This window comes from Salmo salar, chromosome ssa15, assembly GCF_905237065.1.
Source record: "Salmo salar chromosome ssa15, Ssal_v3.1, whole genome shotgun sequence".
In the NCBI taxonomy this organism is placed as follows: domain Eukaryota; kingdom Metazoa; phylum Chordata; class Actinopteri; order Salmoniformes; family Salmonidae; genus Salmo; species Salmo salar.
Window position 1 is genome coordinate 36,038,490 of NC_059456.1, and position 13,526 is coordinate 36,052,015.

General features: G+C 43.6%; 1 protein-coding gene and 1 pseudogene across 1 annotated transcript; both read right to left on the reverse strand.

Annotated features, from left to right (window-relative positions):
* Positions 1-834: 834 nt before the first annotated feature.
* LOC106571514 (trace amine-associated receptor 13c-like) lies at positions 835-1,815 on the reverse strand (annotated as a pseudogene).
* A 372-nt stretch (positions 1,816-2,187) lies between these two features.
* Positions 2,188-4,564, reverse strand: LOC106571513 (trace amine-associated receptor 1). Its single transcript, XM_045695241.1, has 4 exons — positions 4,321-4,564; positions 4,087-4,207; positions 3,526-3,620; positions 2,188-3,418 (listed from the first exon to the last, which is right to left on the reverse strand). Exon 4 carries the CDS (start codon positions 3,397-3,399, stop codon positions 2,362-2,364), a length of 1,038 nt encoding a protein of 345 aa, XP_045551197.1. The 5' UTR covers positions 3,400-3,418; positions 3,526-3,620; positions 4,087-4,207; positions 4,321-4,564; the 3' UTR covers positions 2,188-2,361.
* Positions 4,565-13,526: the final 8,962 nt, after the last annotated feature.

Here is a 13,526-nt window from a genome sequence, read left to right on the forward strand (position 1 = left end):
GGGAGCCCGGTACCTGTGATTGTTTAGTTCAACTCTAGCCATTATATGATTAGACACAAGATGATTGAGTTACAAAAAAAATCCAGACACATTTTATGTACTTTATGACGCTTTACTCTAAGGTAGGCCTGTGCTACATTCAAAATACAATAAGAAAGGATTTATAAGTAAACACAGTTACGTGAAGAAGACCAGGCAAATATCGACACTAGTATAATGTGCAGAAGATGTTTCTCAAATGCTTCTCTTCATTTGCCTCATTGAAAACGCTATCCAAGGTGGACAGATCATTGCTTAGGTAAAGAAAACTGCCACTAAGCCACATAGTGTACATGTATTGAAATGAATCCTTTTCTGAGAAGTAAATTACAGTAGCTGGACAATTCATCCGCCTCCCCAAAAAAGGGGAGGTTCCATACCGTTCACACATAATAGTTGTATATTATATTGATGTAGCTTTACAATAGATCATGTAGTAGCAAATACATTTATATAGGAATAATTTCTATTGAATATTTACTTTGCACTTTCTTCCACTGCAAATCTACCATTCCAGTGTTTTACTTGCTATATTGTATTTACTTCGCCACCATGGCCTTTTTTGTCTTTACCTCCCTTATCGCACCTCATTTGCTCACTTTGTATATAGACTTATTTTTCTACTATATTATTTATTGACTGTAGGTTTGTTTTACTCCATGTGTAACTCTGTGTTGTTGTATGTGTCAAACTGCTTTGCTTTATCTTGGCCAGGTCGCAATTGTAAATGAGAACTTGTTCTCAACTTGCCTACCTGGTTAAATAAAGGTGAAATAAATAAATAATTAAAAATAAATAAAATGTGACAATAAGATTAAGACACTTTCGAAACCACGGATAAAACAGTGCATAGATTATTGGATTTGCAGTAGAATTAAAGTTACCCAGCCAGATAAACACTTCAAAGAGAATAGGTGGTGTGCTAAAGTTTGTGTATGGATCAACTATGAAATTAACAAAGAAAGGCAGCCAGCAAAAGATGAAAACACCCACCACAATGCCTAAAGTTTTAGCTGCTTTTCGCTCTGACCGTTGAGACACCACACCTTTATCTCGCTCATTGGAATTCTTTTGGCTGTCTTCAATCTTCCTTAGATGTTCTTTTGCCACCAAAAGTATTTTGGTATACAAACCCACCATTACAGAGCATGGAAAGAAAAAGGCTATCAATGTGTCTAGGGCGCCCCACAGAGCATTAAAGACAATATTACAGCTTCCCAGGCAGTATATGGATGCAATGAATTCATCCAGTCCTCTTACATTTGCTTTTGAATATAATAGGCAATAGGAGTACAATGCAGCAACGGCCCAACTGGCAAAAACCATGAGCCATGCAATTGGTATAGTAATCTTGGTGGAATAATGAAGTGGATTGCACACAGCCTCATATCGATCTATGGCTATGAATACCAGGTGGAAAATTGAAACAGATGTGAGGAACATATCAGAATGCAGCAAACAAAAAGCATCTCCAAAGTAACAGCAGCCCTCCACAGGCCTCATTGTACTAAAAGGCATCACAGTCACTCCAAGCAGCAGGTCTGCAACTGCCAAAGACATTATAAGCATGTTAGTTGGCGTGTGGAGCTGTTTTATGTGAGCAATGGAGATAATGACCACACTGTTCCCTAGAATTGTGACCAGCATACCTGAAACAAACAAAAAGTATAAAGCAATTTGAACCCCTCAACTGACAATTTCTCTGGTGCAGGAGGCATTTGATTCTGGGTAACAGAACAGCTTTGGATCCAGATGTTGATGAGATGAGATATCCATTGCCAAAAACAAAAATACATTCAAGTTAGAGCTGATAACTTGCTACTGTAGTCACAGGTGCAGGTGTGTGAGTGGTGCTGAATCCAGCACAGTCTTAGAAGAATGACAGAGTTTATATACTGTATTGGACATATTTTGGGCACACCCTTTTCCCAGCTACCAGCCAGTTATAATAGGTTACATGATTTACATCTGTGTATATTATATGTGTATATTCAAGTAATGTACAGTATGACAGTATGATAGTTACGTAAAATAGTGATGTCATGACCTCTAAGCTCAGAATTACTGTTCCAACCGTGTGTACCTCAAGTAGGCACTAGGAGGAGACAAAGAACACTATTAAACAAGGTGACAGGCACAGGCATCACAGGCATTGAAACACATTTATTTCAGGCAAACAGCTTTATATGAAACAGGTTAAAAGCAGCTTCTGTTACATTTTTACTCAAGCTTTATCTTTTAGTTGTATAACTGTCACATGTTACATCCCACCATAATTCATATATTTATTTGAACACACATCATACAATGTCAACTGAAACTTTACTCAGAATACAATCTAAATCTACAAGAACCTCTGTGAAAGATGTGACCACTGATGATGATTTTCAAAGCCCTCCTGAACCAAGTGTAAAAGAAAGCATAGACAATAGGGTTAAAAGCAGAGTTCAAATATCCAAACCAAACCAAAGTATCCCCCAACAGCGGGGGGATGGAGTACTGTATGAAAGGGTCAATGATGAGGCACAAGGAAAAGGGACTCCAGCAGATTAGAAACACTCCCACTACTATTGCAAGAATATTTGCCCCTCGTCTCTCTCTACGTCCAGAGTCTGCCTCTTTAAACTGACGAGATAAATCTTTAATGGACCTGGCCTGAGCCCTGGCAACCCAATATATCTTGGAATATATACAAATCAAGATCATGCCTGGGATGTAAAAACTGAAGGAAGATGCTACTAAAGCCGCCACTGGACTAAAGAACACCTGACAGCCTCCAATGCACTTGACATGTGTTTCATAGAAATCCTCCCTGCCTTTCAGATTGATCTCAGGGAAGATCATTCCATAAGCAAAAATGGCAGGGACCAGCCAACTGCTGGTGATCATGATCAATACAGTGTTATTGGTGATGATCAGTCTGTACGACAGTGGCCTGCAGACAGCAAAGTAACGGTCAATGGAGATGAAGGATAGATGGAAGATGGAGGATGTGCTCAGCATAATATCAGTGCTGGTGTGGAGCTTACACAGAAACCCTCCTAGGTACCAACAGCCCTGGACAGAGCGCACAGCACTGCATGGCATTACAAACACTCCCAGAAGGAGGTCACACACAGCCAGGGAAACGAGCAGTTGGTTTACAGAGGTTTGGAGCTGCTTGAAGTGTGCAATGGAGGTGATGACCAGAAGGTTCCCAATAACAGTCACCAGTATGGCTAACACCATCGATGTGAACATCGGAACCTGAACGCTCAGGGGTCGAGCAATCCTCACACACGATCCACTCAAAGACTCGTAGCAGAAAAGAGTCGGTGATTTCACAGTGCTGTTGAGGTTCGAAGTATTTGAGAAGTCCATTCCACCTGGTGTTTTAGGCCTAGAGACAAGGAACAATTTGATCACATCTTTAAATGTGTTTTTCAAAATTTTTCATGTTTTCATCAGTCATCTACATTTGTGTTTGCAAAAATGAACTGGACTTACGTTCAATTCAAGTTTTGCAAGAATAGTGTTACTGTAACAGATGGAACACTGAACTGCTAGTCCAAAACGTTGTTCTGAGTCAGATTATTGGGCTTCTGAAAATACAACACATCCTGCTGGTAATGCTTCCCATCGGAATCCAGTTTATTTCTAAAAATAACACAAATGAGGGCAATGCACTTGAGGGAAAAATGGCTATGGTAACACATTCCCATATCAATAGTAAGCCGTTACTATCTTCACGAAATAGTTACACATTTAATAAACAGTTTTTATCAAACTTTTATACTATATATTCATAGAATGTAAATGTAATCATGCAACTTGAACAACTACTTCTGTACATGACTAGTATCAACAACAATTTCACATCACAGAAGTTAATGAAGCAAAATTGGGGTAGCATCAACTAGTCATACTGTGTGGGGTTCTTGATTGAAAGGTCACAAATAAAGAAAATAGTGTTTGAATGTCATCTTTCTTATTCTTGCTCCTTTGAAAATATGAAAAAGTGGTATGAATAGACAGACTCCATGCAATCAACCTAAAACTGATACTCACCTTAATATCTACAAATATTGTGCGTTTATTTAATTAGTTCTCAGCAATCAATACCTTCATCCGTATTACTTCATTGGAAACACTAAGCACTGATTTTGAGCTCTGGTCAGGATCCTTTCAGCTGAGGGAAACAAAGAGACAAGTAAACACTGTAGTCATGTTGACTTGTTGAACAATTGGTTATGAAATTATGGTGTGTAATAAAGATCAATCATATGAAAAGTTTAATCTCACCTAATCATAGTCAGCAAACCATGCACAACCTCCTTCAGTCTCAGGCTCTACGAGCACCTAGACTTTCCTCTGAGCATTATATAAACAGACGGATGCTGCTTCACAGCCAATGAAATTTGAGTTTTAGTCTGTGGAGACTCCTATTGTATGTTGTTTACTGTGTCTGATGAGTCCACATGATTCAGTTGGCAACATATAGTCGTCAATCATGGGCCCATTTGCAATAAACAATTAGCATTGTAATAATGCAGGATTATCTGTCATAATCTAAATAGCAATCAAGCATAAGCAAAGATCACACATTTAAGTATTCAAGAATCAATGGGTATACACTGCGCGACGAGGGCATAACTTTGAGTTGCATATTAGTGAGGTGAGGCTCAATGGGTTCTGAGGTCAACACCCTTGTAGGTGCTAAATAAATTAGTGTGAAATAGTTGTTTCTGGTGAGTTTTGAAGGGAAAATAGATCAAATCAAATCAAATGCTATTAGTCACATGCTCCGAATACAACAGGTGTAGACCTTACAGTGACATGATTACTTATGAGCCCCTGACCAACAATGCAGTTAAAATGTTTTATATATATCTATATACAAAACAAAAATGGAATAAGAGTAAGAAATAAAAGTAACAAGTGATTTATGAGCAGCAGTAAAATAACAATAGCAAGACTATATACTGGGGGGGTACCGGTACAAAATGGCCAGAAACAAAGAACTTTCTTCTGAAACTCGTCAGCCTATTCTTGTTCTGAGAAAATGAGGCTATTCCATGAAATAATTGCCAAGAAACTGAAGATCTCGTACAACACTGTGTACTACTCCCTTCACAGAACATTGCAAACTGGCTCAAACTAGAATAGAAAGAGGAGTGGGAGGCCCCAGTGCACAACTGAGCAAGCGGACAAGTACATTAGAGTGTCTAGTTTGAGAAACAGACGCCTCACAAGTCCTCAACTGGCAGCTTCATTGAATAGTACCCGCAAAACACCAGTCTCAATGTAAACAGTGAAGAGTACTATGGGATGCTGGCCTTCTAGGCAGAGTTGCAAAGAAAAAGCCATATCTCAGACTGGTCAATAAAAAGAAAAGATTAAGATGGGCAAAATAACACAGACACTGGACAGAGGAACTCTGCCTAGAAGGCCAGCATCCTGGAGTCGCCTCTTCATTTGTTGACGTTGAGACTGTTGTTTTGCGGGTACTATTTAATTAAGCTGCCAGTTGAGGACTTGTGAGGTGTCTGTTTCTCAAACTAGACACTCTAATGTACTTGTCCTCTTACTCAGTTGTATACCGGGGCCTCCCACTCCTCTTTCTATTCTGGTTAAACATTTACATTTACGTCATTTAGCAGACGCTCTTATCCAGAGCAACTTACAAATTGGTGCATTCACATTATGATATCCAGTGGAACAACCACTTTACAATAGTACATCTATATATTTTTTTTTTGGGGGGGGGGGGTAGAAGGATTACTTTATCCTATCCCAGGTATTCCTTAAAGAGGTGGGGTTTCAGGTGTCTCCGGAAGGTGGTGATTGACTCCGCTGTCCTGGCGTTGTGTGGGAGCTTGTTCCACCATTGGGGTGCCAGAGCAGCGAACAGTTTAGACTGGGCTGAGCGGGAACTGTGCTTCCGCAGAGGTAGGGAGGCGAGCAGGCCAGAGGTGGATGAACGCAGTGCCCTTCTTTGGGTGTAGGGACTGATCAGAGCCTGAAGGTACGGAGGTGCCGTTCCCCTCACAGCTCCGTAGGCAAGCACCATGGTCTTGTGGCAGATGCGATCTTCAACTGGAAGCCAGTGGAGAGAGCGGAGGAGTGGGGTGACGTGCGAGAACTTGGGAAGGTTGAACACCAGCTGGGCTGCGGCGTTCTGGATGAGTTGTAAGGGTTTAATGGCACAGGCAGGGAGCCCCGCCAGCAGCGAGTTGCAGTAATCCAGACGGGAGATGACAAGTGCCTGGATTAGGACCTGTGCCGCTTCCTGTGTAAGGCAGGGTCGTACTCTGTGAATGTTGTAGAGCATGAACCTACAGGATCGGGTCACCGCCTTGATGTTAGCTGAGAACGACAGGGTGTTGTCCAGGGTCACGCCAAGGCTCTTAGCACTTTGGGAGGAGGACACAATGGAGTTGTCAACCGTGATGACGAGATCATGGAACGGGCAGTCCTTCCCCGGGAGGAAGAGCAGCTCCGTCTTGCCGAGGTTCAGCTTGAGGTGGTGAACCAGAACCGGCTGATACACCAACACACACTGAAAATGAGAGAGGTTAGTGGAGGAGTGGTGCGAGTTCTGAGCCATCTCTGCCCATGGCACAAATCCACCGATAGGTGTGACCACGGTCGTTGCGGAACGGGAAGGGGTTGTAACTTACCCCTGGGTAGATGTCTAGGAGCCTTACACTGAGCGCTCACTGAGCAGGAGGAAACTTAACCTCTCTAGGGTAGGGGGCAGTATTTTCACGGCCGGATAAAAAACGTACCCGATTTAAACTGGTTACTACTCTTTTCCAGAAACGAGAATATGCATATAATTGGTAGATTTGGATAGAAAACACTCTAAAGTTTATAAAACTGTTTGAATGGTGTCTGTGAGTATAACATAACTCATATGGCAGGCCAAAACCTGAGAAGATTCCATACAGGAAGTGCCCTCTCTGACCATTTCTTGTGCTTCTGTGGCATCTCTGTCGAAAATACAGGATCTCTGCTGTAACGTGACAATTTCTAAGGTTCCCATAGGCTCTCTGAAGGTGCCAGAAAATGGAATGAGATCTCTGCTGTCTCTGGGCTAGGTACAGGAGCGCTGTTTGTGAGTGGTCAGGCTGGTGGCTCAGAGACAGGAGATGCGCGGCCCGAGAAGTGTCCATGTTTTTCTTTCAGCCTTTGAACGAAAACAACTTCGCCCGGTGGGAATATTATCGCTATTTTACGAGAAAAATAGCATAATAATTGATTTTAAACAGCGTTTGACATGCTTCGAAGTACGGTAATGGAATATTTTGAATTTTTTTGTCACGACATGCGTTCGCGCGTCACCGTTCGGATAGGGACCTGAACGCACGGACAAAACAGAGGATATTTGAACATAACAATGGATTATTTCGAACCAAAACAACATTTGTTGTTGAAGTAGAAGTCCTGGGAGTGCATTCTGACGAAGAACAGTGATGGCGAGCTATCTACTCAGAATATTGCAAAATGTGCTTTTGCCGAAAAGCTATTTTAAAATCTGACACCGCGATTGCATAAAGGAGTTCTGTATCTATAATTCTTTAAATAATTGTTATGTATTTTGTAAACGATTATCAAGAGTAATTTAGTAAATTCACTGGAAGTTTTCTGTGTGTTTGCTAGTTCTGAACGTCACATGCTAATGTAAGAAGCTGGTTTTTGATATAAATATGAACTTGATTGAACAAAACATGCATGTATTGTATAACATAATGTCCTAGGAGTGTCATCTGATGAAGATCATCAAAGGTTAGTGCTGCATTTAGCTGTGGTTTTGGTTTTTGTGACATTATATGCTAGCTTGAAAAATGGGTGTGTGATTATTTCTGGCTGGGTACTCTCCTGACATAATCTAATGTTTTGCTTTCGTTGTAAAGCCTTTTTGAAATCGGACAACGTGGTTAGATTAACGAGAGTCTTGTCTTTAAAATGGTGTAAAATAGTCATATGTTTAAGAAATTTAAGTTGTAGCATTTTTAAGGTTTTTGAATTTCGCGCCACTCGATTCCACTGGCTGTTGACTAGATGGGACGATTTCGTCCCACACACCCTAGAGAAGATAAACCCTCACGTCTTTAGCTAAAGTGGGCCACCAGTACCTCCCACTAAGACAGCGCCTCGTCCGATCCATCCCAGGATGACCAGAGGAGGCAGACGTGTGGGCCCAGTAGATCAATCGATCGCGGACAGCAGACGGAATGTACCGCCGCCCAGCTGGACACTCAGGGGGAACGGGCTCTGCACGTGACGCCCGTTCAATGTCCTCATCCAGCTCCCACACTACCGGCGCCACCCAGCAAGAAGCTGGAATTATGGGAGTGGGATCCATGGACCGCTCCTCTGTGTCATACAGCCGGGACAATGCGTCTGCCTTAAAACCTGTTAGGGCTAGGGGGCAGTATTTGCACGGCTGGATAAAAAAATGTACCCGATTTAATCTGGTTACTAATCCTACCCAGTAACTAGAATATGCATATACTTATTATATATGGATAGAAAACACTCTAAAGTTTCTAAAACTGTTTGAATGGTGTCTGTGAGTATAACAGAACTCATTTGGCAGGCAAAACCCTGAGACATTTTCTGACAGGAAGTGGATACCTGATGTGTTGTATTACCTTTAAACCTATGCCATTGAAAAACACAGGGGCTGAGGAATATTTTGGCACTTCCAATTGCTTCCACTAGATGTCACCAGCATTTACAAAGTGTTTTGAGTCTTCTGGAGGGAGATCTGACCGAACAAGAGCCATGGAACGATGATGGCCCATTAGACACCTGGCGCGCGAGTTCATGTTGGGTACCCTCGTTCCAATACGTTATAAAAGAGAATGCATTCGTCCACCTTGAATATTATTCATGTTCTGGTTAAAAAAGGCCCTAATGATTTATGCTATACAACGTTTGACATGTTTGAACGAACGGAAATATATTTTTTCCCCTCGTTCATGAAGTGAAGTCCGGCGGGCTTAGATCATGTGCTAACAAGACGGAGATTTTTGGACATAAATGATGAGCTTTTTTGAACAAAACTACATTCGTTATGGACCTGTGATACCTGGAAGTGACATCTGATGAAGAGAATCAAAGGTAATGGATTATTTACATAGTATTTTCGATTTTAGATCTCCCCAACATGACGGCTTGTCTGTATCGCAACGCGTATTTTTCTGGGCACAGTGCTCAGATTATTGCAAAGTGTGATTTCCCAGTAAGGTTATTTTTAAATCTGGCAAGTTGATTGCGTTCAAGAGATGTAAATCTATAATTCTTTAAATGACAATATAATATTTTACCAATGTTTTCTAATTTTAATTATTTAATTTGTGTTGCTGACTTGACTGCCGGTTATTGGAGGGAAACGATTTCCTCAACATCAATGCCATAGTAAAACGCTGTTTTTGGATATAAATATGAACTTGATAGAACTAAAAATGCATGCATTGTCTAACATAATGTCCTAGGAGTGTCATCTGATGGAGATTGTAAAAGGTTAGTGCATCATTTTAGCTGGTTTTATGGTTTTGGTGACCCTGTCTTTGAATTGACAAAACATTACACACAACTCTTGTAAATGTACTGTCCTAACATACTCTAAATTTATGCTTTCGCCGTAAAACCTTTTTGAAATCGTAAAACGTGGTTAGATTAAGGAGATGTTTATCTTTCAAAGGGTGTAAAATAGTTGTATGTTTGAAAAATTTGAATTTTGACATTTATTTGGATTCAAATTTGCCGCTCTTGAAATGCACCTGCTGTTGATGGAGTGCACCACGGGTGGGACGCTTGCGTCCCACCTAGCCCATAGAGGTTAACGTTCTGGGAACCTGGTCTGTAAGAGAGGGTAAACACAAAACGGGTGAAAAACATGGCCCACCTTGCCTGGCGAGGATTCAGTCTCCTCGCTTCCCGGATGTACTCCAGATTGCGGTGGTCAGTCCAGATGAGAAAAGGGTGTTTATCCCCCTCAAGCCAATGTTTCCACACCTTCAAAGCCTTGACGACAGCCAACAGTTCCCGGTCTCCCACATCATAGTTTCGCTCCGCCGGGCTGAGCTTCTTGGAAAAGAAGGCACAGGGGCGGAGCTTACATGGCATACCCAAGCGCTGAGAGAGCACAGCTCCTATCCCAGCCTCAGATGCGTCCACCTCCACTATGAATTGCAAAGACGGATCCGGATGAGCCAACACAGGAACCGAGGTAAACAGAGCCTTCAGTTTCCTAAAAGCCCTGTCCGCCCCAGCCAACCACTGCAAACGCACCGGACCCCCTTTCAATAGTGAGGTAACGGGAGCAGCTACCTGACCAAAACCCCGGATAAACCTTCGATAGTAATTGACAAACCCTAAAAATCGCTGCACATCCTTCACCGTGGTTGGAGTCGGCCAATTACGCACGGCTGCAATGCGGTCACTCTCCATCTCCACTCCTGACGTAGATATGCGATACCCTAAGAAGAAGACGGACTGTTGAAAAAACAGGCATTTCTCAGCCTTGACATACAGGTCATGCTCCAACAGGCGACCAAGTACTCTGCACACCAGGGACACATGCTCAGCGTGTGTAGCGGAGTATATCAGAATGTCATCGATATATACCACTACACCATGCCCATGCAGGTCCCTGAAAATCTCATCTACAAAAGATTGGAAGACTGATGGAGCATTTTTCAACCCATACGGCATGACGAGGTACTCATAATGCCCTGAGGTGGTTCTAAATGCTGTCTTCCACTCGTCCCCCTCTCGGATACGCACCAGATTGTACGCACTCCTGAGATCCAGTTTAGTGAAGAAGCGCGCCCCATGCATTAACTCAATCGCCGTGGCGATCAGAGGTAGTGGGTAACTGTATCCCACCGTGATTTTATTTAAACCTCGATAATCAATGCACGGGCGCAGACCTCCATCCTTCTTCACAAAAAAGAAACTCGAGGAGACAGGTGAAATGGAGGACCTAATGTACCCCTGACGCAGGGATTCGGAGATATTTGTCTCCATAGCCACCGTCCCGCTTGCGACAGGGGATACATGTGACTCTTGGGAAGTGCAGCGTCTACCATGAGATTTATTGCACAATCCCCCTGTCGATGGGGTGGTAATTGAGTCGCCTTCCTTTTACAGAAGGCGAGAGCCAAATCGGCATATTCGGGGGGAATGCACACGGTGGAGACCTGGTCTGGACTTTCAACCGTAGTAGCACCAATGGAAACCCGTACACACCTACCTGAGCACTCTTGCGACCACCCCGTGAGAGCTCTCTTTGGCCAAGACAAAATGGGGTTATGACTAGTTAACCAAGGTAGACCCAGCACCACGGGATACGCAGGAGTGTCAATAAGGAAAAGACTAATCTTTTACTTGTGACTCCCCTGCGTCACCATACTCAAAGGAGCTGTGGCCTCCTTTATCAACCCTGACCCTAATGGTCGACTATCTAAGGAGTGAACGGGGAAAGGCACATCTACGGGTACAATGGGGATCCCTAAACTACGAGCAAGAGCGTGATCAATGAAATTCCTAGCTGCGCCTGAATCTACTAGTGCCTTAAGCTGAGAACGCGGGGGAAAATCTGGAAAAGTAACAGACACAAATATATGTACCACAGAGGGCTCTGGATGAGAATGGTGCCTACTCACCTGGGGTGGCGCCAGAGTGCTCTGCCTGTTACCTCAATTCCCAGAGGAACCCACCCGGCACCGACCAACAGTGTGTCCTCTGCGGCCACCCATGGTGCACGAGCGGGAACCTCCTCCAGTCTCCCTGTGCCCCCTCCCTCCTAATTCCATGGGAAGAGGAGAGGGGGTGCAGGAGGATGGAACCACCAGACCCCGATCTAGATGTCCGCGAGCAGCCAGCAGGTTGTCCAGCTGGACAGATCCACCAGCTGGTCGAAGGTGAGGGTGGTGTCTCTGCAGGCCAGCTCCCGATGGACGTCCTCACGCAGACTGCAGCTGTAATGGTCGATCAGGGCCCTGTGATTCCATCCCGTACTGGCTGCCAGGGTCCTGAACTCCAGGGCGAAATCCTGGACGCTCCTCGTCTCCTGCCTCAGATGGTAGAGGCACTCACCCGCCGCTCTGCCCTCAGGTGGGTGGTCGAAAACTGCCCGAAAACGGCGGATGAACTCCTCATAATGGTCCAACGCCGCATCTCCCTCTCCTCACGCAGCGCTGGCCCATTCCAGGGCTTTCCCGTGAGGCACGAGATGAGGGCGAAACTCTTCTCACGGTCAGTTGGAACTGGATGGACCGTGGCCAGATAAAGTTCTAATTGGAGCAGGAAGCTCCGGCAGTTGGCAGCACTCCCGTCGTAACCCTGAGGCAATGTTAGACTGATGCCACCGGGTTCCGGAATGCACGGGGTGCTTCAGATAGACCCCGGTTGGGCTGGTGGAGGCGCTGGATGAATTCCCTGTCTCTCCCAGCGGTCCAGATTCTGGACAACGCGATCCATGGCGGCGCATAGATGGTGTAGATTCTCCGCATTCGCCTGGATGCGCTCCTCCACCTCTCTGTCCGGAGTATCTTCTCCTGCTGACTTCAATAAGCTGGTCGGTGATTCTGTCATGTTCTTGTATGTAGGTGGCAGGGAAGTCAGGCGCAGGAGAAACCAAGTTGGTTAACATGGAGTATTTAATAACAAAACTCCAAAACCAATTTACAAAATAAATGGGTAAAATTACCCGTCGCACCCCGATACACAAACCCACGTAACATAACATCAAAAACAATCACCAACAAGGACATGAGGGGAAACAGAGGGTTAAATACACAACATGATTAATTGGATTGGAAACAGATGTGTAGGAAGACAAGACAAAACCAATGGAAAATTTAAAACTGATTGATAATGGCTAGAAGACCGGTGACGTCGATCGCCGAGCACCACCCGAGCAAGAAGGGGCACTGACTTCGGCAGACGTTGTGACACAGAAGAGGACTGGTCACCCCTCATAGCCTGGCTCCTATCTAGGTTTCTTCCTAGGTTTTGGCCTTTCTAGGGAGTTTTTCCTGGCTACTGTGCTTCTGTATTGCTTGCTGTTTGGGGTTTTAGGCTGGGTTTCTGTACAGCACTTTGTGGCATCAGCTGATGTAAGAAGGGATATATAAATACATTTGATTTGAAGGCCAGGTTTATTGCTTCTTCAATCAGGACAACAGTTTTCAGCTGTGCTAACATAATTGCAAAATGGTTTGCTAATGATCAATTAGCCTTTTAAAAGTATAAACTTGGATTAGCTAACACAATGTGCCATTGGAACACAGGAGTGGTGGTTGCTGATAATGGGCCTCTGTACGCCTATGTAGATATTCCATTAAAAATCAGCCGTTTCCAGCTATAATAGTAATTTACAACATTAAGAATGTCTACACTGTATTTCTGATCAATTTGATGTTATTTTAATAGACATAAAATGTGCTTTTCTTTCAAAAACAAGGACATTTCTAAATGACCCCAAAATATTG